The sequence below is a fragment of the Sminthopsis crassicaudata genome, chromosome 1 (assembly GCF_048593235.1).
Source record: "Sminthopsis crassicaudata isolate SCR6 chromosome 1, ASM4859323v1, whole genome shotgun sequence".
Lineage (NCBI taxonomy): Eukaryota > Metazoa > Chordata > Mammalia > Dasyuromorphia > Dasyuridae > Sminthopsis > Sminthopsis crassicaudata.
Window position 1 is genome coordinate 352,335,801 of NC_133617.1, and position 25,461 is coordinate 352,361,261.

The 25,461-nt window shown below is 33.2% G+C and overlaps 1 protein-coding gene across 1 annotated transcript in view; it reads left to right on the forward strand.

Annotated features, from left to right (window-relative positions):
• Positions 1 to 25,461, forward strand: part of GALNT1 (polypeptide N-acetylgalactosaminyltransferase 1) — a 149,978-nt gene that overhangs the window by 70,935 nt on the left and 53,582 nt on the right. Inside the window, 2 exon segments of the mRNA XM_074279217.1 lie at positions 3,315 to 3,489; positions 20,881 to 21,047. Coding sequence (XP_074135318.1) covers positions 3,315 to 3,489; positions 20,881 to 21,047 — 342 coding nt within the window.

Genomic DNA, 25,461 nt, shown 5'->3' on the forward strand with positions numbered 1-25,461 from the left:
GGGCCAAAAATTGTTTCCCTTGCACTAAGAGACTTCCACAAAAAAGTAAAAACTAGACCTTCCTCTTACTGTATACCTTTCATTTCTTAATACTAAGAGACAGCTATGAAGGACCAGACAGAGTAACTTCCATCTAAGCCAGCATTCAGTATCCTGCGGCCTAATCTTCTGTTTCTCAATGTGTCTCTCTGTTTTGACTGAGGCTTTTGATCTAGTGATATGCTTGTCCCTTGAGGAAAGAAAAGGAATGTCATTGGGAAGAGAGACTTCTATCTTTTGCTGTTTCCTTTCCTACCTAATCTCTACCACTTCTTCAACCAAAGTTCCTATTTATCACTCTCTTTCTTAAGTGATAAATAGGTAAATAGAATGTACTCTAATTTCAACTCTCTTCAGTTTGGCAAGCAATATCTTTTTTTTAAATAGAAAGTTTGTTAATTTTTGAGTTTTTTTCTTTTAATCTCTTGATTCCTAATACTGTTTTCTTACTAGAAAGAAAATCACATTTCAGAAATTGAATTGATTTTTCATTCTTTGAAAGTATCACTGTGTATTACACACTCATTTGTATATACATGCATGTATTTATGTATGCACACTTATACATGTATGTATTCATATATGGGCTATTAAAATTGCCTTGTATTTTTGTCTTTAGAAAATTGCAAAACATTTTTAAGTAGCCATACTTTTTCATGAAACAAAGACCTATATATGCCTGTGAATTATGGAATACCACAGTCTAAAAAAATTAAGTTGAAGATTAAGCAAAAGGCAGTAGAGAGATGCATGATAGTTTATTTTTTTAAATTTTTTAAAATTTCTTTTTAATTAATTTTTATAATTATAACATTTTCTTTGACAGTACATATGCATAGGTAAAAAAAATTGTTTTACAACATTATCCCTTGTACTCCCTTCTGTTCCGAGTTTTTCCCCTCCTTCCCTCCACCCCCTCCCCTAGATGGCAGGCATTCCCATACATATTTAATATCTTATAGTATATCCTAGGTACAATATATATGCGCAGAACCGAATTTTGTTGTTGTTGCTATTGCAAAGGAAGGATTGTATTTGCAAGGTAAAAATAATCTGGAAAGAGAAACAAAACAAAACAAAAAACAATGCTCATAGTTTACACTCATTTCCCAGTGTTCCTTTTCTGGATGTAGCTGATTCTGTCCATCATTGATCAATTGGAATTGGATTAGCTCTTCTCTATGTTGAAGATATCCACTTCCATCAGAATACATCCTCATACAGTACTAGACTCTCAAATACATAGTAGTCATATGTTTGGTTTTTTTGGTCAGTGATGATTATGCCATAAGGATGCAAGCTCTTAATGAGTAAGGACTTTTGTGAAAAGGAACATTGGTTCTTTTTTTTTTTTTTTTTGGTAGCTATTATTTACAAGATATATACATGGGTAATTTTTCAGCATTGACAATTGCAAAATCTTTTGTTCCAATTTTTCCCCTCCTTTCCTCCACCCTCTCCCCCTGATGGCAAGTAGACCAATACATGTTAAATATGTTAAAGTATATGTTAAATACTATATATGCATACATATCCATACAGTTATTTTACTGCACAAGAAGAATCAGACTTTGAAATAATGTACATTTAACCTGTGGAGGAAATAACAAATGCAAGTACATAAAACAGAGGGATTGGGAATGCTATGTAGTGGTTCACACTCATTTCCCATAGTTCTTTCCCTGGGTATAGCTGGTTCTATTTATTATTGAATAAATGGAACTGATTTGTTTCATCTTATTATTGAAGAGAGCCATGTCCATTAGAATTGATGATTATATAATATTGTAGTTGAAGTATATAATGATCTGCTGGTCCTGCTCATTTCACTCAGCATTAGTTCAATTAAATCCCTCCAGGCCTTTCTGAAATCATCCTGCTGGTCATTTCTTACAGAACAATAATATTCCATAACATTTATATTCCACAACTTATTCAGCCTTTCTCCAATTGATGGGCATCCACTCAGTTTCCAGTTTTGGGCCACTACAAAGAGGGCTGCCACAAACAATTTTGCACATGTGGATCCCTTTCCCAGTAGTAACACTAATTTTTTGAGAATAGGAGGAACACTGGTTCTTATTGTTTTACAGTGCTTAGAAGAATAATTGGCACGTAGTAGGCACTTAATAAATGTATGTTTGAATGTTTCTATTGCAGATGTGGTTCTAAAGTCATATAGATGTAAAAAATCATAGAAATTAAAGTCCTGGAGAGTAGGAATTGTATTTGTATCCTTAAGGCCAAGTAATACCTAGAACATAGGTGGGCTCTTGATAAATGTTTGTTGAAAAATAAATAGATCTTTTAAAATTTCTCTACCTATTGAAATACTATTTTCTTCTTTTAAGTTCATCTTAGCTACCAGCTCCTCTAAGAAGACATTGCTTTTCCTCTCACCTGAAAAGTATTCATTTCTCTCAAGTATTGTTAACTTCTTTAACATGCTTTCTAATAGTTGTAAGTTTTGTGAAGGCAAGAACAATATCATTTTACCTTTGTGACCTCAGTACCCGATAGTGTCTTGAAGGCACATTAATTAAATGACTTGTTTTAAAGTCATAGTGAATTATTGGCAGCACTAAAATTAGGGTCTAGCTCCTCTGCCTTCCAATTGAATTAGAGACTGGTTTTAAAATCAGTAAGTTAGTGGCAGATTTGGAGTTTCAAAGGGAAATTATTAGCTTTCCAATTTGTATGTTAATTTCATAATTTATTCAGTATTTCTGATTACCCTTTTTGTATTATGATACCCTTCTCCCTTTCTTGCTTTATTATTTATTCTATCTCCTTCTTAACTTCTATCCTATCCTTTCTTTCTCTTATATTCTCTTTGTCATTTTTATTTATTATTATTTGTCATTTTATTATTTATTATTAAATGAATATAACATGGAACTGCTTGCTTTTTCTATTTTTGAGTGAAGTTTTATATTCTTTGTTCTTAATTATAGAGTAAGAGGTAAAGGTAAATGCTTTGAATTTCTTTTTAAAAGTCACCTCAGTTAAGAGACTTTTAATTTGTATGTGGTCCTTAGCTAATTGAATCTTTCTATAGGGTCAGTAGCTCTTTAATAGAAAGATTTTTAAAAATTATCAAGTATCTCCAGTACTCTTGATTGTATGTGGGAATCTAATTATTTAAATATGTAAGAGTTTTTTGGTTATGTTGAATAATTATAACTATATGGTGTGAATTCTAATTTTTGTAAGACATAAAACTAGATTAATTCCTATGAAATTAATAATTTGTTAAATTGCCCTCTTAATCTTAGTTCTAGAACCAGTACAAAAACCACATGAAGGTCCTGGAGAAATGGGAAAACCTGTCGCCATTCCTAAAGAAGATCAAGAAAAGATGAAAGAGATGTTTAAAATCAATCAGTTCAATTTAATGGCGAGTGAAATGATTGCACTCAACAGAACTTTACCGGATGTTAGATTAGAAGGGTAAGTACTTGTGTTTTACTAATAGTGTTTTTCAAATTAAATGAAGAGTAATGAATGTGTTGTGAAGTTCCAGCAAGTTAACTTTAGCCACTGAAAATATTTGATGAATTAAATCATTAAATTACTTATCTTCCAAACAAATTGGTAGTAAGATACCATCAGTTCTGAGCTTCAGAATTATGTCTTTCAGACATTGTAATATCCCTTCCAAAGTAAAAAGATTTGTTTGTCTTAAAAATAGGTTATAAAAGAATTTTAATATTTCTATATCATTGTTAAGAAATATTCATATGGTTGTAGCCTCTGGAGGGCCTGGGTACAAATGTTAAACACCAATGCAAAGAAAAATACAATGTGGTGTAAAAGTGTTACTGAATAAGAATTGGGTCACTTTTCTAGCAACAGCTCAGATAAGGACCCTTCAAAACTACTATCTGTAGCATCGTTGGCTAGAGTCAGAGAGACATTCCAATGATACAATTATGGCTGCCCTTTTTTGTTGTTATTATTAAATAGATTGCTTTATGCAGTTCAACCCAGAGAGTCATCTTATTACATATGAGGGGGTTGGGTGACTGGGTTTAATTTGGAGTCATTATGTAATTGAATAGGTGTCACATACAATATTGATGGTTAGAGTCAGTCATTATTATAGCTCAAACTAAAAGAGACCCTTTGTTCACCCTGTCTTTCCATATAAAGTCTTCCACAGATTCCTTGTCTCCTACAATGGTCCAGAATTGATAAGGAAGGATTAGTCTGGATAAAACAAATTATTGTGCCTACTCTTCTTTCTGCTACCTTTTCCTCTACTCCTAGAGGTAAATCCAGTGGTCTTTTTTTTTTTTTTTTTTTTTAACAATTTCTTTTCCTATAATTTGAAAACACAGAACTTATGATAGCAAATAACCTACTTGATTAATAAGTCAAAGTCTTTATTTTAGAAATAACCAATTTTAAGCCTCTTAAAATGAGAGATTTGGAGACATGGGTTTTGTTTTGTTATGTAATATTGTATTGGTGGGTTTTTTTCCTTCTTTTTTTAAAACATTATTGTGATTTCCTAGAGGAATACTCCTCAACCCTCCCTCCCTTGTACATACTCTTTCCTTATTATAAATAATTGGAATTAAACAAAGTAAGAGTCAACACCTTGGCTAATGTGTTTGAAAATGTATGCCTCATTCTTTACCTGCTGTCCCTCATTTTTTGTCTATAGATAAGAAAAATGCATTTTTAATGAAGTCTTTTATTATTTTTTTTTCTCTTTTACTTATTATGGTGATTCTATGATTTTTTTCCTGGTTTTTCTTCATATTTGTCATTTATTATAGCATAATAATATTCCATTGTATTTCTGTGCCCCAATTTATTCATAGACATTTCCCAGTCAGTGAACATCCACTTTACTTTCAGCTTGCTTTTACAAAAGTGCTGATAGAAATATTTTTGTTTATATGGAACTTTCCCCTCTGTTTTTTTTAATTTCCTTGGAGTATATGCCTAGTTATTTAGTATTCCTAATCAAGAAGTACTTGTAATTTAGTAATTTTTACTAAAATTTCCCAAAAATGTTGAATTATTTTACAACTCCACCAACAGTGCTTTCTTATAGTCCTTTTCCACATTTGTCATTTTTGGCTTTTGTCATTCTTGCCAAACTAAGAAGTATGAGATAAAATTTTAAGAGTAGTTTTAATTTGTATTTCTTTTGTTTGGAAGAACTTATTTTCACATGGATGCTAATATCTTGCATCACTTGTTGAAAAATGCTTGTTCATATACTTTGAATTAATCAACCAACAAGTATTTTAAAGTCTTCTCTGTACCAGGCACTTAGACCATTTACCCATTGAGAATGGCTTTTGTTGTTATTTATTTTTATTGATATATGTATCTATCTTATACCTTTCTCAGAGATATTTCCTATAAAGAATTTGTACCTAATTAACCACTTCTCTTCTAATTCTAGCTGCATTACTTTTGTTGAAACAAAACTTTTCAATTTTATGTAATTTAAGTATCCATTTCTTTTTTTTTCTTGATAAAGTAAAGTTGATAAAGATAAGTACCCTTCTCTTTTTTTTTTCTTTTTTGCTGAAGAACTCTTATCCATAGAGATATTTATTTTTACCTTTTTTATTACTTGCCTTCCCTCTTTCAGATATTCATACCCACAGTGGTTTAGATGGTTCTGATAAGCTTGAAATAGTGGAGAGGCACAGAAAAACTCAAACCTCTTTCCTTATACCCCCTCCCCCCCCCCCCAGATCATAGACAAAGATGTTTTATGGGGGCATGAGAATATTTTACATAGGAAATAAGGATTTATGAAGATATGCCATGCAGTGTAGTAAATACACACTAAGAGTATAGATAAGTCCATAGAAACAATAAATCACTCTATACGCATTCCAAATTCAAGTTACATATAATTCTTCATTGATTTGTTACTATTATAGTTTTGCAATTCCGTGGTTTGTAAGATTCATTATAATGTAGTGTCTATGAAGAGGAGTTAACCTAGCTGGAATAAAATCAGGGGAGATTATTATAATGTCAAGACTATTCCAATCAAATATAGCAAAGTACAAGAATATTAGATTTGGTGTCTGAACCTCTGAATTCATATATTTCTTGTTCTTATATGACATTGGGTAGGGTATTTCGTTCTTGTCCTCAGTTTTCTTTTTTAAAATGAGATTGGTTAGATGATCTCTATGAAAGCCTCATCTTGTTTTACTTCCTGTGAATCTATAAAGTATTTAACTGGTTGTCATAGAAAAGGAACTAGTTCTTCCCTATGGGGTTCAGTATAAGGAAAATATTCCTAACTTTTTAAGCTGTATCAGAATTGAATAGAGCTCTCTATTGTTTTCAATCTTTTAATTAGAGACCAGAATACATGTAATAGGAATCTAGAATGTTTAATTAGCTTAATGTAAAAACAAAGCAGTACACTTTTCTTAATAGACGTTTATATACTTTTGGATACTAGGTACCAAAGGGTCATAAATAAGAAATTAAATATATGGGCCTTAAGGGTAGGTAAAATGTGAAACCTCATTAGGTATTAATAAACCAACCTACAAACAAGATACTTACTCTAAATATTAGCATTGACTGAATGATGACTCAGGGAAGAGGTAAGACACAAGGAGACCTTGACTATAAGCAGACTTAGAAAGGGTAAAGGAAAAAGATAAAAATGGATAGAAGTTGAATTTACACAGAAGGTTTTCTTGAGGATACTAGCTAATGGCAGTTTTATTTATTAGGCCCTTTAACAGGAATCTTATTATGTAGATCGAAGGACCTAAATAAGAACCTGAGAATCCACTGCAGTATTATAAGGATTTGCGATCACTTTATGTGCATAATCCTTCCAGTTTTTCAGCATCTCATCTATTCTTTCTCATATTGTAGGGCTCTTATCTATGACTTCCCATAAGCCTTCCACAGGGGTCTACCCAACGTGCTTGAGGCTTTCCTCTATGTATCTTAACATTATATGATTTCCAGTATGTTAACTGTTAACCTGTTAATTACTATTTTTTGCAAATGTTTCCTTGATATTTTTCATGTGGCTTCTTGTTCACAGTTTATTGTTGTTGATATTTTATATCACATTTATACCTTTCATATTTCTATTACCCTTTGAGTGATCTATAAATAGTAGTCATAATGAAGCAATAAGACCATAAAGATACTTGTTCTGTAATTCTGTTACAAGAAGTCTCATGCCTATACATAATAAAGAAAATCGAGATACTAGAGTAGCAGACACAACAAACCAAAAAACCCTGACAATATCTTAACACTAAATGACTAGTTATTTATGTGGAAATCATTTCCAAATCACCTTTGCATATAATGGCTTGTTCAAGCAGCAGTTGAAATCAGCATCAATTAAAATAGCTCTATTTGATTAAGTAAGTAAAATACTGATGTCAAAAAATGAGAAGTAGATCAAGGAAGAAACTGCCACAGAACATGCTATGGAAATTGAATTAAGGTATGGCAGTCTACACAGTGAGGTAAAATGAGGACAAAGCCTAGAACCACCTTAGCCAACAAATACTTGATGATCTTGCTATATTTGGTGAAATGGCTACCGTGGCCAATACTGATTTAACTACAAAATGATTTTCAAAATTTTATGGAAAAAAGGTTCCAGATAATGATATAACTATAGCTTCATTAGAAATAACACAGCTTATTTTACAACAAGAAGCAATAAAAGAAAAATGGGTTTGCAGAAAGCTTGGCATTAGATGAAACCCAGTTAAAAAAGCCCGATCATCTCAATAGCACATAATGGTAAAAAGTGAAAAGAACAATGGAGGACACCCTCTCATCCTCAGTGGAAAAGACCTGTTAACATTTATGTAATATCCTTATTGGTTACAGTGGAATTAAAACATCTGGACTCAATGCCATAGCCCTCTAATATACTTCATGAGGGTATAGTAATAGCAATTAAAGAAAACAAATAACTGAAAGAATAGCTGGAGCAGATCAAATGTACACAGAGGTAGATCAGTGCGGGAGACAAAAACAATTTTGAGTGTATTGAGGTATCTAATATTATGGTATTTGAAAGAGGGAAAAATAGTGAACCAAGCAAGGTATACAGTGTACTCAGAAATTGTATGCTACTGTCACAAAAGATGTCAGTACAAAATAGGCATTGCTTACAAATGGAGTGTCCCCCTCAGTCTTGTTAGCAGATAACTTTGAACTGATTGCATTCAGATCCTTGCAGAGCAGCCCAAATAAGATTTACAATAACTCTAAAGTTCAATATAATAATCTTTTTTTCCCAGTGAAAATTCAAGTGAATGAATATTACCTTTTTGTATAGATCCTGATGTGGAATTAAATGGGTTGTCCAATTAACTGAAGTAGTGTGCTCGTACATATATACATACATATATGCATATACACTTTTTCCCATTTTCTCCAGATTCTGTTCTTTAAAAAAAAAAAAAAAGTTTAATATTTTATTTTTTCCTCAATTACATGTAAAAGCTATTTTAACATTTTTCCATCCACTCCCAAGTTTTAGCTCTAAATTCTCTCCCTCTCCTTTCCTCTTCATTGAACAGGCAAGATGATTGTAGGTTATACGAATGCACATAATAAGCAGGACCCAGAATGTATTACATTCTGCTATTATTCTCATTTAATGTTAATATTATTACAGTGTTATAGGTAAGACTGTAGATAAAATAAAGTAGATTGCAGTTAAGATAATTATGTATCATGTCTTTTCTTTTGCACAACTACTTTTTTGATTTTTACATTCTTGTTTAAGGATCTTGCAATCTTTCAAAACTAACTCTTTCAGCATTTAATAGAAGTTTATTTGAAATTGTTCCCAGCTTGTAAAATCTGGGACAGGTACCAGATTTTGACATGTCCTTGGTTAGTTTTGCTGTGCTGTCTAAAGCTGTATGAAGCACAGGGTTGGTTCTACATTTTTATAAAAAGACATGATCACTTTGGAGGAATGAAGTCTTTTTGTTATACAGGGTTTATGTAATACTTGTATTTGAGTTAATGTCAAGCAACTATACCTGCCAAGTTATAGTTTAGACAATAACATTATCGAAGTGTGGAAACATTTCTACTCTCTCATCAATGAGATTAAACTACTTAAAAGAATGGAAGTGGGTCTTTAAGGGGAAAACAAATGAGAAATAGTGCCAATGCATAGGGAAATCCAAAGCTTGTCTCCGGAGGTTGGTAAAAGAATAAGACCACTCAAATCCCTTCTAATGCTGAGATTCCATTAGTCTTATCTAAGGAAGAGATTACTGAATAATTTAGAAGTTGAATGGTGGTAATCTTATTTCTCCCTCTTGAAAAAAGAAAGTTTTAGCTGAGTTTTATTGAGGTTGCACGGTATAGTTAAAAGAGCTCTGGATTTGGAATTAACAGAGATCTGGGTTTAAGTCACTGTCACTTGCTTACTAGCAGTGAAATGTTTGGGCAAGCACTTAAGGTTCCGCAAGGTACTACTACATCATGCAGCAATTGTGAAGATTTATAGTTTACTTTATGTTTTGGTGAATTTGATGAAAAAATGTATATAAAGTTCTTCGTAAACTTTAAAACATCCTCTTAGCAAATATAGTGATTATAATTGTAATTGGCAGAGGGGCATTTAATTCATTCAGACTTTCCTTCTGTCTTAACCAAAAATATATCTATCACAGTAGCTCTTTTAGCTTCTATTTCCCTAGTACTGAAAAATGGAAAACAAAATTGGCTTTGTTCACTTATTTTTTCTATCTTTGATTATCTCAGTCTGATATGTGCTTTACCTCTAAATTTTAGTTTTCCTCATCCTTTTTGTAAAAGGAGGGTGGTGATACTTGTTTCTAATACTTTTGACACCTGAGATGTGAGGCACTAAACTGGTATCAATTAGCAAGTAAACATTTATTATCAATTGTTGTGCTCCCTTCCTTTGCCTCCTCCCCACCCCCTTTTTTGGTTGCTATTAGGGAAGCTTCCATGGAGGAGTGTAGGGGAAGGACTTGTGTAGAGGAATTTTGCCTAATTTCTATTCTGCAAAAGCAGTGAAAGTATTGTCAGGATGTACATGTTAACAACTGAACAATGTTTAAAGAAACACTCGTTGGAATTTTTATTCTCTCTTAAGTCAGTGTTTCCCAAAGAGCCCTGCCCCACTTTTAGCTCTGATGCCTATGTTGGCTAGGAAAACACTTTTATAAAGTGTTACATGTGAATTGTTAATGGTTTTCATCCTTCCGGTGTGGGATATTTAATTTTAAGCCAATTTAAATTTAAGCCTCTTAGCTTTCTGTAGTTTTTAGGTAGCTGTGACCCAAAAAATTTAGTATTATTTCTTTCCATTCTTTCTTTCCATTTCCAGTTCTTTCCGTTTCATACTCTGTGTAGCCCTGGATAAGTGATTTCATCCTTCTGAGCCTTTGTTTCATATTCTGTAAAATGAGATTGAGTTACATGATATTTGTGACCTCTATCTAATAAAAATGTTATGATTCTTTAGCAAAAGCAGTGAGGAAACTTCAGGTTCCCAAGCTATCCTCCATTCATTTGTATTTTTCAGTGACAAAAATAATTTAAAGTTGTGCCCATTGTAAGGTCTCAATTTTATCTCATTCCAGGATATCCTTTCTTTGTTCTTCTCCTGGGCTCTATTGAATTTGAAGAGACAAACTTATTCTATTCATTTCAATATACATTTATAAAATAGCTCCAGTATTTGGAGTTGCAAGGCAAAGAGAGAGGTAGAATGTCAATAAAGTGTGCGCAGATAAGGGAATTTAAGAATTCATAAACATGCAAACGGTGTGATTGTAAGATTCAAGAGTATAATAAATAAAAGGTAATTTGGATAGCAGAATACTAGCAATTAGAATCAAGAATAAAGTGGAGCTTGGGCTCCTTCTTGAAGGAAAAGAAGGATTCTGAGGCAGAGATTAAGTGGAAATGCATTTAAGGTATAAGGAAAAGCCAAAGCAAATAAATTCAGGGAGACTGGGTGAAGGACGAACACAATAAAGGATATGTGAATAACAGCAGGAAGGTCAGTTTGGCTGGATCTCATGAAGGACATATAAAATATACTATCTGGATAGATAGTAAGGGATTAGATCATGAAAAAAGTTAAACAGAGAGCTTTATATTTTATCTTAGAGGTAGCAGAAATTTATTGAGTAGGGAAGTGATATGGTTAGATCTCTGTGTAAAGAAAATCATTTTGGCAGGTATTTAAAGATCCACTTGATTGGGGGATTAGGAAACTATTGCTGTAATCAAAAGTAATAAGGAACTAAACTAACATCCTGCTTGTGTGACTAATGGAGATAAGAGATATTGTAAAGGGCAGAAATGTCAAGACTTGTGACTGGTTGGATATGTGGGATGAGGAGAACTGACACTGAAAATCTGAGAGAATAATAGTGTCTTCAACATAAAGAGAGAATCTTGGAAGAGGGGTGGGTTTAGGAAGAATGATAATAAAAGTTTTTTTGAATAAGGTAAATTAGAGGGAAATCCATTCATAAGTATCTTGAAGGTGTTTTAGTGATATGAGACAGAAGTTCAGCGGAGAGAGTAGAGCTAAAGACATAGGATTTTGAATCATATATTACTATTAGAATCCTTAGGCCCTTGTAGTAATCACATTCTCTCTCTCTGGCTCTCTTGGGACTTCTATTTCAGTTCATGTATTTCTTTGGCTTCATCATTTTCTATCTTTCCTTTTACTCTCTGTTTCTAGTCTTAGCATATCTTGCTCCTGACCAGCTTTTTATGACCAACGTAGTTTTTAGATTTAATTTGTCTCCTTGTTATGACAGTTCACTTCAATTAAGCTTGTTTTTGAAATTATTATAGTTAATTGATATCCTTTTCAGCAGACTCCTTTCTTACCTGATGAAATTGTCAGAATTTATCTACTTTTACAGTATAAGTTATGAGCAAATCAAATGTCCTGGAATTTAATCAGAAAAAGGACAGAATGACTATTCAAGCTTATACATTAATACTTTGATTCCATTAACATAAGACTTTTGCTGACTAGAAAGATAAATTTTAGAAATTTTTTTTATCTGTTAATCACATATTACCAACAAAAATGAATCTCTGATGAACAAAGGTGTTTTTATGTTCATGAAAATATTGTTTTCAGAACCTCAAGTTTATCCAAATATGATAACATTGTTCTGCTTTACTACTAAACAATGAAAGCTCATTACCTTTTGGGGGGGGGGGCTGAGATAATTGGGGTTAAGTGACTTGCCCAGGGTCACACAGCTAGGAAGTGTTAAGTGTCTGAGGTCAGATTTGAACTAGGGTCTTCCTGACTTCAGAGCTTTTGCTTTATTCACTGCACTATGTAACTGCCCCAGGTCATTACTTTTAAGAGAATATTTTGCTTTCTTTTTCTCTGACTGTTAACCTCAGTCAGTCAACCTTTAGACCAGGACTTTTAGGATATATGTAGAGATTTTTAATGGATGGTATTATATGAGAATCTCAACATTGTTTGAATTAAAATGAAATTTGAATGTTACATTTGTGCAAAATTTTATAAAAATTGTAACAATTTTTAGGGTGGGTGGGGGGAATGTCAGTTGATTTCATGGCTTACAGAAGTTGCCAATGTTCATCCAAGGTTTGCAAGCATTGTAGTAAATAAACCCTTTCCCAAGCTATATTTTACTTTGAAGCCTAACTTATAAGATATTTCTTTTCTCATAGTGTTATAGTTCCTTGTGACCATAATAGCCTTTTCCTGATAGTATGTTCTCTTTTTATTTTTCATTCTTCTAGATAGTTCCTCACTTTGGCCTTTATTTTAGGGCCTGGCTTTTCAGAAACTTGGAAGGAAGTTCTGAGCTGGTCCTTTAAGCTTCTTTCTTGGAATTGGGAGTGTTGTGTTTTGTTAGGATCTCAAGGACAGATCAGATTGGGGGAGTTGCAAGCTTTTAGTACTTGTAGTCTGATCAAGGGCAAAGTCTGATTTCTGCCCTCTTGGTCTCTGCAAGTTCCTGACCTGGGTTTGAATCTAAGGGTTTTAAACTTTTAGAATTCCAATGGACTGTTGCTGGACTCAGCCACTAATAGCTACCTTGAAAGTTCTCTTGGTTGAAAGTGACAGAAAATCTTCCTCCCCTAAGTTTAGAATTACTGGCCAAGTTTTTCTGGTGCAAGTTTCACACTTGGCTTGAAACTAGATCTGAGACAAGCTCTATAACTGGAGTCTGAGCCATATGACAGCTGTTCAAAATCAAGCTCCTTCTTAAGAGCTTAAGGACTAGGACTGCTTTTCATTTTATAATGACACCTCAAGGCATAGCTCCCTTCAGTTTACCCTAATTTGGTGACCCCAAACTGAGTAGAGAGCACCTATTCCCATACCCTAACCAAATTTAGGCCCTTCTGTCCTGTATCTTGCACCTGTCCTTGCCTTGGGACCACATTCTTTCCTTGGATAGCCTGCATGTACCATATTCCTATCTAGATCCTGTCCCCAGACCTCTTTGTCTGATTCCCTTTGCCAACTTGAGTGCAAAATCTAATCATGGATTTTTCCTTGGATTTCCTCATCAGGATCTTTTCTGTTGTATTTCCTAGATCTGTTTGGAGGAGTGGGACATGGGGAGTCTAGGGAATTTGATGTATTCCTTTCCTTCTAGAGCCATCTTGACTATGCTTCTTCAAAGTAAATTCTTTCTAAAATACATAAGTACAAGTCCTTGATATAATATGAGACTGACAGATAATTGTATTGTATTTGTATTGTATTGTATTGTATTGTATTGTATTGTATAATTGTATTGTATAAAAGTAAGGGTATTTTGAGCATTCCTTACAATTCAAATCATTGATAAAGAATTGTAAAGAATAAAAGTGTTTTCTGGAAGGCAAGAAAATTGCTTGGGAAAAGTCTTGTTTTGATCTTTGACTCACAAATTTTATAAACAGGTAGTGTATAGTTGTATACACTTACGGAATCCTTTTGGGAAAGGTAAAAGACACTAAAAGAAAGAAGATAACCTAATAAAATAAGCAAAGTATTTCGTAAGGTCAGAACACCATTTTCATCTGTGTATATGCATCACAGTAATGTTTAGGAAAGATGAAATTTTGTTCAGTAGATTTTTAAGAAGGTTAAAATAATAGATCTCGATCCTGAAGATACCTTAGAAGCCATTTTGATTTACAGATGAGGAAACTGAAGTCCAAAGATGTTGGAATACACGGGAGCCACCTGACAGTGGCTGCTGGAGATCCAACCCAGATCTGCAGAATGGATCTCCTCTTGTGAGAGGATGATACAAGGAGACTGAGAGGCAGTTGCTGTTTTCTGACCTCTCTGACTGAGAGGCTCATGCATTGTTTGACCTCCCTCCTCTTTCCTCTGCCTTCAATTTATCTCATTCCCAGTCCACAACACCTGTGTCAGCAAAGACTGCCCTGCAACCCCTTCTGATGTTATGATCCACAGTTGTGGAGGCTCTTGGAGAATTGACCTGTCCCTTAACACAAATATATAAAGTGATTGCCCAAAACCATACATAGGGAGTAAGCATCAGTGTTAGGATTGGAATCTGGATCTTCTGTATGCAACGTACCAGGCTTTATTCTTGCTGCTGCTGTAGTATAGTTGTTCAGTTGTGTCCAATTCTCTGTAACTCCCTTGGAGTTTTCTTAGAAGAGATACTGGAGTGGTTTGCCATTTCCTTCTCTAGCTTATTTTACAGATAAGGAAGTTGAGGCAAAAGGACTTGCCCTGACTCGCCCAGAGTCACACAGTTAGTGTCTGAGGCTACATTTGTACTCAAGAGGATAAATCTTCCTGACTCCAGGCCCAGAACTCTATTGTACCTCCTATTTGCCTGCATCCTTCCTAGGAAGAGTATTAACATTTAAAAAATATTGTCTGTGTACAGAAACTAAAAATAAAAAGTCAGTTATTTGGAAAAGCTGGTTTCTGAAAGATGTTTGGTAATGAAATATCAGGCAGTTTTTAATTTTTTAAAGTTTTATTAGTACCTTTTGTTTCTTGTGCCATAGTAGCTGTTAACTCATTTTCTTTTTATTTTCATTCATTTTCTTTATGAACTTCATGCATTACTCATGACTTTCTTATAGTCTTCTGGAATATGACAATTTACTTTTTAATAATAACATAAAACAAAATAAAAACTGAAAAAATGAGAGTAGAAACATGAAGGTATTTATTAGTCAGCAGTGATTTCTATAACAGTCATTGTATTAACTGAGAGGAATGCAAAGAAAAAAATAAAGCAGTCTTTATATACCTCGGGGAGCCTGTGTTCTATTGGATTAAAATTTTACTTTAGAAAATGTTTAGGTAAAAAAAGTCTGAGTATATTAATTTTAGAAGTATAATCATTTGTTTCTCACAGAGTAGATTTTCCTTTTTTTTTTTTTTTCCCCTTAAAGAGTAAATGACAGATAGAAAGATTAAATTTCAAATATTTTATTTGTTAGATACAGCACAGGTTCTGGGAGATGTTCTTTTTCATAGTTATTTCTAATGTTAAAAAAAATGCTTCCGTGAAATCATTTTTCTAATATCTAAAAAAGGAAAACATAACCTTTTAGTTAGATAGTTTTATTCTTACAGGGTCACAGAATCATACCTCAGAATTTTCCCAGTACAACTTATGTCTGAAATAGGAATCTTATCTGAAACATCCTTGACAAGCTACCACTTGAAAATTTCAACATATGAGGAACTCACTATTTTTAAAGACTACCAGTTCCATTTTTGAGCAACTCTATTTCTGAGGAAAGTTTTGTGTTGGATTATTATTTTTTTTTAGTTGAAATCTCTCTCCTATAATCTGCCTTCTGAAAACAACTGAAAAGCAAAACAAAAAAGTCATTTTTCCATATGACATTTTTCAAATATTTGAAGGTATTTACTTCTAATATCATTTCTTCAAAATTCTTAGATCCTTTACTCATCCTCTTAATAACATTGTTTTGAGTTAACATATGTGTCTTTTCTAAATGGTATCCAGGACTGACTGTAATACTGAAGCTCTAACTGGGGCAGAATGGGGAATTCATTCTGAATATATATATATATATATATATATATATATATATATATATATATATATATATATATATATATATATATATATTTTTTTTTTTTTTTTTTTTTTTTTCCCCTGAAGCAATTAAGGTTAAATCACACACACACACACACACACACAGAGTTAAGTGTCTGAGCAGATTTGAACTCAGGTCCTCCTGACTTTAGGGCTGGTGTTCTATCCACTGCACCACCTACCTGCCCCGGTAATGCTGTCTAGGCTCATATTAGCTTTTTTGCTTGCCTTGCTCTTTATTTATAGATTTATACTTTTAACTTTTACTGAGCTTGCAACTGCTTAATCTCTTTTTATATTAACTCCGTTGTGGTTATATTTCTTTACATTCTGTGCTTATATACTAGGTTTTTTAACCCAAGTATAGATTTCTTACCCTCTAAAACTTAGAGATGTTAAAAATTGATATATTTTGTTTTTAATTCACCTTCATTTGCAAATATATCTGTCTCCTACTTATTCTCATCTTCATGGATAATAACTCAAAAATATGTCATTAAAGAATATCACTTGTAACAAAAAATTTAAAAAGGTTAAAAAAAAATCTTTTAAGAACACATATCAACCAGGTTGATATATGCAGTAAGGGAGGTGAATTTTCTTATTTCTTCTCTAGGGTCAAGCTAAGTCATTATAATTATATAGTGTTTAGTTTCATTTTTTTCTTTTCATTTACATTGTTATAGTCATTGTATATAATGTTTTTCTGATTCTGTTTACTTTGTATCAGTCCATATAAATTTTCTCCTCCAAATTCTTCGTATTGTTTCTTATAGCTCAGTAATGTTCTTTTATATTCACATGTTATAGCTTATGTCACCATTCCCCAATCTTTGTGCACATATTTTGCTTCTTTTTAAATTAGAATTTTATTGATGTTTTTTGTTTTTATATTATCTATATTTTCCTCTATATTTTTCATTCCTCCAAAGGAAAAGAGTTAAGAAGAGGAAAATAATTCAGTAAAATCATACATTGGAATAAATTTAAACTTTATATGCAGTTCCACACTTAAAAGGGAGGTATCTTTTCATATCTCTTCTTTGAGGCTAAGAAATTCCATATAATTTCTTATTACATATTATTATAATATATTATATTATATATAAAATGTATATAATATGTTATTATGCATAATTATATAATGTATATTTTCTGTAAAATATACAAAATATGATAAATATATGTTATATATAGTAATTATTATACATATAATGTATATTCAATATTGAATTGTTTTATTGTGGTTCTTTCCATTTACCTTGTTGTAGTCATCATGCGTGTTATTTTTCTAGCTCTGCTTATTGCTATTTGTATTGATGTATGTAAAAGCTTCCATGTGCTTCTTTGTATTCATTGTCTTGTATATTCTTTTCAAAATACAATTTATTCAGTCATTTTTCAGTTAATAGACATCTACTGTCTCCAGTTTTTTGCCACTACCAAAAAAAAAGGACTTTTGAATAATTTTTAATTGCAATCTACTTTTCTGTGTTTAAGAAATATAAATTGTTAAAACATGTATATTTTACTTTTCTTGAATTTTTGTGTATATAAGTCTTATGAATTGCTTGTGAAGACAAAAAATGAGTTTTTGTCATTTTTATTAGACATGTTGCATGTATTAGACAATTTCTGTTATTTTGTATAACCACCAATTAGGAAACAAAATTACTTTTTTTTGCCCCATTATTGCATTTATTATAACCAGTTTTGTGGGCTCCTGCTCCTGCAGGATATCTTATAGTAGAGTGGTGAAACAATTGGGTCTGGGGAGCTTAAGAATCATGTTGGTTTTAGACTATAACTTTAACTTAGCTGTTGGTACTCTAAATGTAAAATAGTTGTCTAATGGATAATGGCCTGTATGTGTTATAAAATTACTGGGATTTGTAGGGTATGATCAACTATGAGAATGTTTGAGAAGGAAGGTATCATTCCTCTTCCCAGAGGCTCCAGCTGTAAACAGTGGCATCATGAAATGGAAGGTGTACAGTTAGATGGAAAACTTCATTTTACAACTCCTTTTTGCTTCATAGGTTGGTGATTAGCAAGAGCAAGAGATGGAAAGACTGAGATCAAAGATAATCTGCTGTTCTGTTCACTAAAGGCTCTCCATGTAGTAGATAAGGGTAGGAGGGGAGAGATTAGGTTGGCAGTAGGAGGTGGAAGGCTTCTTGCACTGCCACATATGGAAGTCTCTCTCTAGCCCCATTCTGATAAAACCTTCTCTTAAGGGACATGAGCAGCAGGAGGTGGAAGGCACAGTAAGAGGAAAATCTTGATTCTCTTTTTACCTGAGACTGGAAATCTTTAGTATCTATAAAAAACCAAACCAAACAAAACCAAAAAAAATAAAAACACTTTGCATTGGTTTTGTTTTTTGTCACTCTTTCTACATAGTTGACTAAAATTAAGCTTATAATCAATTTAAATTCCTAGATCTTTTTCTTGTACCTTCCAGAAGTCCTAAAAATTAGCTTTCTGTATCCATTCTCCTAAAAATAATTTTAAACTTACTGATTATAATTTTGTATTCTTCTGGTCTAATTTCTTTGCCATACAATTTGAGCACATATTCCCTTAAAGTTTCTAACAGTACTAGGTCTAGACTCTTTCAGTGTTTCTGTGTTTCATATATCTGATATATCCAGTCCTTCTCCATCTTCCTACTTACTCACTCTCCATGTGTCTGTTTCAGTTTTTCTTGTTATAGAAATTTATACTCATATTGTTCCCAGATATTTGCTTAGTCTTTTTTCTTTCTTTCTTTTTATTATCTAGAGAAAATTCTCTTCCAATTGTTTTTCTAGGAAATTTTTTGTATTGGAGATTGGAAGCTAATTATTGCATATGTATACTTAGCAGCATTTGTATGTAAGTCTGTGATCTCATCTGTCTAGGTACTTTTTTCAGTTATAACGTGTCTATGCTTTTTTATTTTGTGCAGTTTTTATCCACATCCTCATAATAAATTTAGCATAGGGAATCTCCATATCATACTGGACACTATTTCTTTTGTTTTCATATATTCCATAGCTATATCAGGGTTGCATTCAAAAGTCTGTCTCGTTCTTCACATTAATGATTATTCTTTACTATCTGATTAGCCTTGACATTTAACAAGCATATATCATTAGTGAGGTCTTTTATAGCACTTCTATCATTATTTTTACTTTGATATGTCTCCATTTTAAATCTTAAGAGATTATGGTTTTTCATGAAGTTTCATCAGTCTTTTTTCCCTAACTAAATTTAACACTTCTCTGGAAGGGAATGTTTTATATATATATCTTTTGTAACACCTAGTACATGTTAGGTATTTAGCAGACTAACGCTTAGTAAATAAATAATTACTTTCTTGGATTTTTTTGTGTTTTTTTTTTTTTCCTCTGATAGATTACATTTTGGAATGCAAATATGTGTCTGACTTTTTACAGTCTGATGATTTCTATCTACAGTTTTTGGGGAGAGATTTACAATGTTATTTATAATTATGTAAAAGTCTGAAAAATCATTTTGAGAATAATGGCAGATTTTGCATCAAAACATGCTTATCAGAAAGGGTTGGCAGTATTGTTAGCTTTAAAAAATTCATTTTTTTCCTTTATGAGTTTAATATAAGACTACCATAAAATTATAATCTTACTTAACATTTATATAGTATTTTAAGATTTGCAAAATGCTTACATATCTTACCTTATTAAATATCATAGCAACCTTGTGAGGTAAATGGCTATTTTGCCCATTTTGCAGATGAATAAACTGAGGGTAGAGTAGTCAAATTGCTTTTGCAGGGCTACTAATTAGTAAAATTAATAATTGTCTGAGCCAGAGTTTGAACTCAGCTCCAAGTCTAACTTCACTCTTCTACCTACTATCCTATGGCCCATAGACTTCCTTTGATTATCAGGTCTCCAAGAGTCAATATGAATACTTAACATTTTCCTTTTGATCTTTGACATCAATACAATATTCACTATGACATGTTATTTTATATGGAGTGCTATTATACTTAATAAAATAGAATTTCTTTGAAAAGAGTTAGTGACTTTTTGTCTTTTTTTTTTTTTTTTTTTTTTTTAAAGAAAGAATTTTCCAACTCGCTTTTGTTCTGTGATTAAGGTAGATTCTTGTAACAATCCTCATGTGTTCTGTTAGTCAGCTTTTCTTGATAGGACAATTATTATCCAATGGGGCATCTTATAAGCAAAAAGACTAAGGGACTCCTAATCTAAAGTGTACTGTTGTTCAACAAACATTTCTTGAGTGCTTCTTAGGCCAGGTACTATGATAAGAGGTGGGGATACCGAGACAAATAAAACTTTTCTGACTCTGAGAGCTTACATTTTATTAGGAAAAAGTAAACAGTTACTTATACAAGTATATACAAAATAAATGTAAATTAAATAGGGGAGCAGATGGGACAATTAGAAAAGGTGTTAGTAAAGTCTTGCGTTATAATTTTGTTTTTTCTAGATGTAAAACAAAGGTATATCCTGATAATCTTCCTACAACAAGTGTGGTGATTGTCTTCCACATGCCAGGCACTGTGTTAAGAGGTAGGGATACAGAGATAAATAAAACTTTTCTGACTCTCAGGGAGCTTATATTTTATTAGGAAGAAGTAAACAATTACTTATACAAGAGTATACAAAATAAATGTAAAATAATCAGGGGAGCAGATGGGGCAATCAGAAAAGGTGTTAGTAAAGTCTTGTTATAATTTTGTTTTTTCTAGATGTAAAACAAAGGTATATCCTGATAATCTTCCTACAACAAGTGTGGTGATTGTCTTCCACAATGAGGCTTGGAGTACACTTCTAAGAACTGTCCATAGTGTAATAAACCGATCACCAAGACACATGCTAGAAGAAATCGTTCTGGTAGATGATGCAAGTGAAAGAGGTAAATCAAAAATATAAATATTAGTATTATGCTGTATGAGAGAAGAATGCATTTTGCTAATGACAGTAGCTTTTTCTTTTCCTTTTTTTAAACTTTTGTATGAATTTCTTTTTTTATTTCAGAATTCCATAATCATTTAAATAGTGTCTCACAGGGAAAAACCCTTCTATTTATTAATTCCATGATCACGTCATTTAATTAGCATTTATAATTTTCCGCTGACAGATGTTAAACTTATATTTTAAAAGAATTAATACTGCTTTATATAATTCACTGAAACACAAGCAAGTTTTAAGAACTACAATTTTCTTAGGGTGCTGATTATGGTAAGCTGCATTCCTTACTTGGGGAAGAAATTATACATTCTGTAAATTTACACAATCTGGGCAGCATAAAAGGCAGCCTTTACAAACCTTGGGTCAACCCTGGAATAATAAGGTCCCTAGATTTGCTTTATTTTACTTCCTGCCTCACACCTCAACCACAATAATACATATTTTTCTTTTATTTTTCCCCACTTGCTCCTATTTTAGAGTGAACAAACCTCCCCTCATTCTTGTTTAATTCCTTTTATAAATCCTTCCATCTGATTGCTTTCACTGAAATTTGGTTTCTTCCTGACAATACTGGTCCCTAGCCATCCTATCTAACACTTGTTCTGCCTTCATTTAATTTCTTTATCACCTTCCTCCCTTATCCACGTTGGTCCTAGAGGGAGAGTTGAAATACTTGCTCCTCCCTACTACTACTTTTGGATTCCCTTCTTTGCCAGACATCATTTAACAACTTGGCTTTTGAAGTTCACTCTATTAAAATGTTTTGCTCAATACAGATTTGGGTGGATATTATCTACTAGCCCTGAGGTCATTCTCCCTTTTTTTCAGTTTTCCACATGGTTTTTAGCTGCCTTCTCCATCCTCATTCCTGACCTTATACTAGGAAACTTGAGTGCTCTTTAAATGATATTATCTTAAATCCTCAGTCTCAATCTCATGAGATTTGGCTATATCCCTTACTCTGTCTCAGCTGCCCATAGAAATGCTGAATTTCAATATTTTCTAACAACATTCTTCATCTTGGGTGCGGGGCGGGGCAATACTTCTCTATCTGATCTGCTACTAAGTCTTGTCTTGTGCTTCACACCTCCTAAATCAATTCTTCACTCTCACTGTACCCTTCTCATACTGCATGTTATCCTGAGATTTTGTTTTCCTCCCTTCCCTATAATTCATCAATTCAGTTCATTGGTATCCTTTACTTTCAAATCCCTCACCACTTCATTGTTGCTTCTTTGCAGAACACTAGCATCTGCTGTCTCTGCTGTTATTCATAGGCTTCTGGATAGAATTATAGGGAGTTATAGCTGTTGGAGTACTATATAAATTTATGTTATGCAACTTCAATTGGATCCTTCCTGCTGCAAGGCAATCCTTCAATTCCTCCTTAATTGGTTCTCTCTTTCACTCCCCCACAAGGACTATTCCAAATTTTTTCTCTTTTCATGAAGCCTCTTTTTCCTTCTCACTGCATCATCCTGACTGAGAACCTAATCTCTTAATTTGCTGAAAAAAACTGAGAAAGTTCACAGTGACCTCTGTCTTCTCTTCTTTATCTCAAAACCTTTCGTCATCACCCTTCCTCTATACTCTTTGATAATGAAGTTAACCTTCTTGTCCTCTATCACCCATGAAATGATCCCACTTCTTGTCTTCTTCAGAAAATTATTTCCCTAGTTTTTTTGACAGGTAAAAGAGGACATTCCTTGTTTCGTTTCTTACCTAGACTTAATCACTGGATAGATGTCTCAGTCAAACTGAGACTTGTTAAACAAAAAATAATAAATTTATTAGTTTAAAAAGGCCAAGGTTTCCCACTGCATCCTGGGTCATCTTCATCTTGATTTGTATCTTACCACTGGATCCAAGTGGCTTCAGAGAAGAAAATGAGACTGGTAACTTTGCACAGCCCTTTCTCACTTCAGTCCAATGTACTTTTATGTCAGGGTAATTACCTCCCTGTTGTCCTGATCCTCTTGAAGAACAAAGGCCAAACAATGAACAACTCCTTTCATCATTTCTCCTCCTTCTTTATCTTTCTGATCTTTAATCCCTTTAATCTTTTTTCTGCTTCCTTCAAATGTTCTCAGATGTCCCATAACCTTAAAAAAGGCTAGTAAACCATGAATTGCCTAGCATGGGGTAGCATTGAGGGGAGGGCAAGTTTGGGAGAGAGGAAATATAAAATAATTTGAAATACAGTCTTCAGGGAAATCACCATAAGGGAAGAAAGTCAGAACGTGAACAATAAGAGAAAATTGGGGTGTGAGGAAAGATTAAAATTATCAAAGATCTACAGAAAAAGAAAATTTAGGTCTTGAATGTAACTGAATAAATCAATAGGGAAAACATTAACAACAGAAGGAAGTATGGCTTCTAGATCTAGTAAATGAGTTCAGGTATCAATAAATAAACACTGGAAAACAAAGGAAAACAACCTAATGCTTAATGAGACATAGAACCCTGTGGAAGGGAGGAGAACATGAAAATGACAACACACTGTTCCTGAGTAGTTTGAAAGAGAAATGAAAATTATGAGAGTAGAATTTATGGCACCTGCATAGTAAACCTCATAGGTAGAGCAGAAAAACTGAAATCTGCAACGGCAGGTTTTACTAGGGGAAAAAAGAGAGAAAGAGAAAATAGACTGGAAAGACAAACATATACAAATAAAGGACAATCTAGAAGGAAAGAAGCAAAAGACAATGTTAAAAGAATGTATGAACACTATACAAGCAAAGCATACTAACATCAAAGCCTAGATGCATAGAGATAGTGTGAGAATAACATATTTTCCAGAGGAACACAACAAAACAAAAACTATTAACAACTGCTCAGACTTCTGAACTGAGAAAATAAAATGAAGTTGAAATAATTATTTGCCCTTGGCAGGGGTGGAGAAACCAACATTACAAAGCTCCAAGACACATCATAGTTAAATTTAACAGTTTAATTTAGAAATAAGTCCTGCAAATGATCAGGAGAAAGACCTTCAACTGCAAAGGAAGTAAATTGAATAACATGAAACTATTTTTTGCCCACCAAAAAATGTAGAAGGAAATGGAATAATATATTCCAAAGAGCAATGGAGCTTAGGGATGCAGCAACCTGCTCTGCAAATTTGAGCAAAACCATAAATGAAAACAGATAGGTGTTCTATGATAAAAAGCATTTGAAATTATTTGGGGAGGGGACAGCTAGATGGCGCAGTGGATAGAGTACCAGTCCTGAAGTCAGAAGGACCTGAATTCAAATGTGCCCTGGGACACTTAACACTTCCTAGCTGTGTGACCCTGGGCAAGTCACTTAACCCCAGTTGCCTCAACCAAAAATAATATAATTTTAGGAATAAAAGCAGAATTGAAAAAAATTTGCTTCTCAAATACCACAAACAACATAAATGCAATATAGCAGAATAAATACAGCTGCTAAAGACACTAAGAAAAATAGTGATAGCAGAGAAACCAGTAAGATACTTTTTCTAAATGTACACAAACAGAAAGGGGTAAATGTAGCCATATGGTGGAGCTAACAGCAAAGAAACAAATCTGAGGTATTATTTGACAGAATCTGGCAACATCCTGCTTAGAGATGAATCAATGTTTTTGTCTGTGACTACATAGTGACAGGAAAAGGGGACAGGAGAGCAGGGAGAGGTAAAGAAATATGTGATATGTCTAGGTCAAATAGAGAGCTAGTAATGAGGTAAAAGTGACCCCTGTTGTCTCAATAGGAGAAACTTACAAGAAAAATGGGGAAGGAGAGGAGAAGGATGGAAAAAGGGGGGAGAGAAGGAAGAAGGCCTTGTTTTGGTCATAAGAGGGGGTTCCACTGATGAACACTCCAATAGATGTAGAGAAATAGTTTGTGAAGGGAGACAAAGACAGTGTGCTGAGTTTTGTCTATGGGAATTTTGTGTTTGAAAAGGCCATTTTTTCCTGCCTTAAAGGTAGGAGATTGGAACTCTTTGAGAGCAATTGGAACATGGGAGAATAGGAGGGCATGGACTTTGTGAGGAGATCCTGAGGCAAATGAGAAAAAAAAAAATTAATGATAGAGGATATAGATGTCTTTGGAGAAATGCCCTACTATGGGGCAGTTTTCTTTCTGATAGCCTTAGTTGGTATAGAGGGCCTGCACTTTGGACAAGTATACTTGAAACAAGGTGTTAAATCAGTGGAATTGATGAGATGATTGTTCTTTAATTCACATATATACTTAATACTTAGTGTGGTGATGTAATGGTTCTCTAGTTCACACATACTCAGTATACTATAATGATGTAATTGTAATAGGGTAATTTAAACTGGGGATAAAGTCAGACTGTTGGGGGTGGGGGTAGAGACTGGTTGAGACTT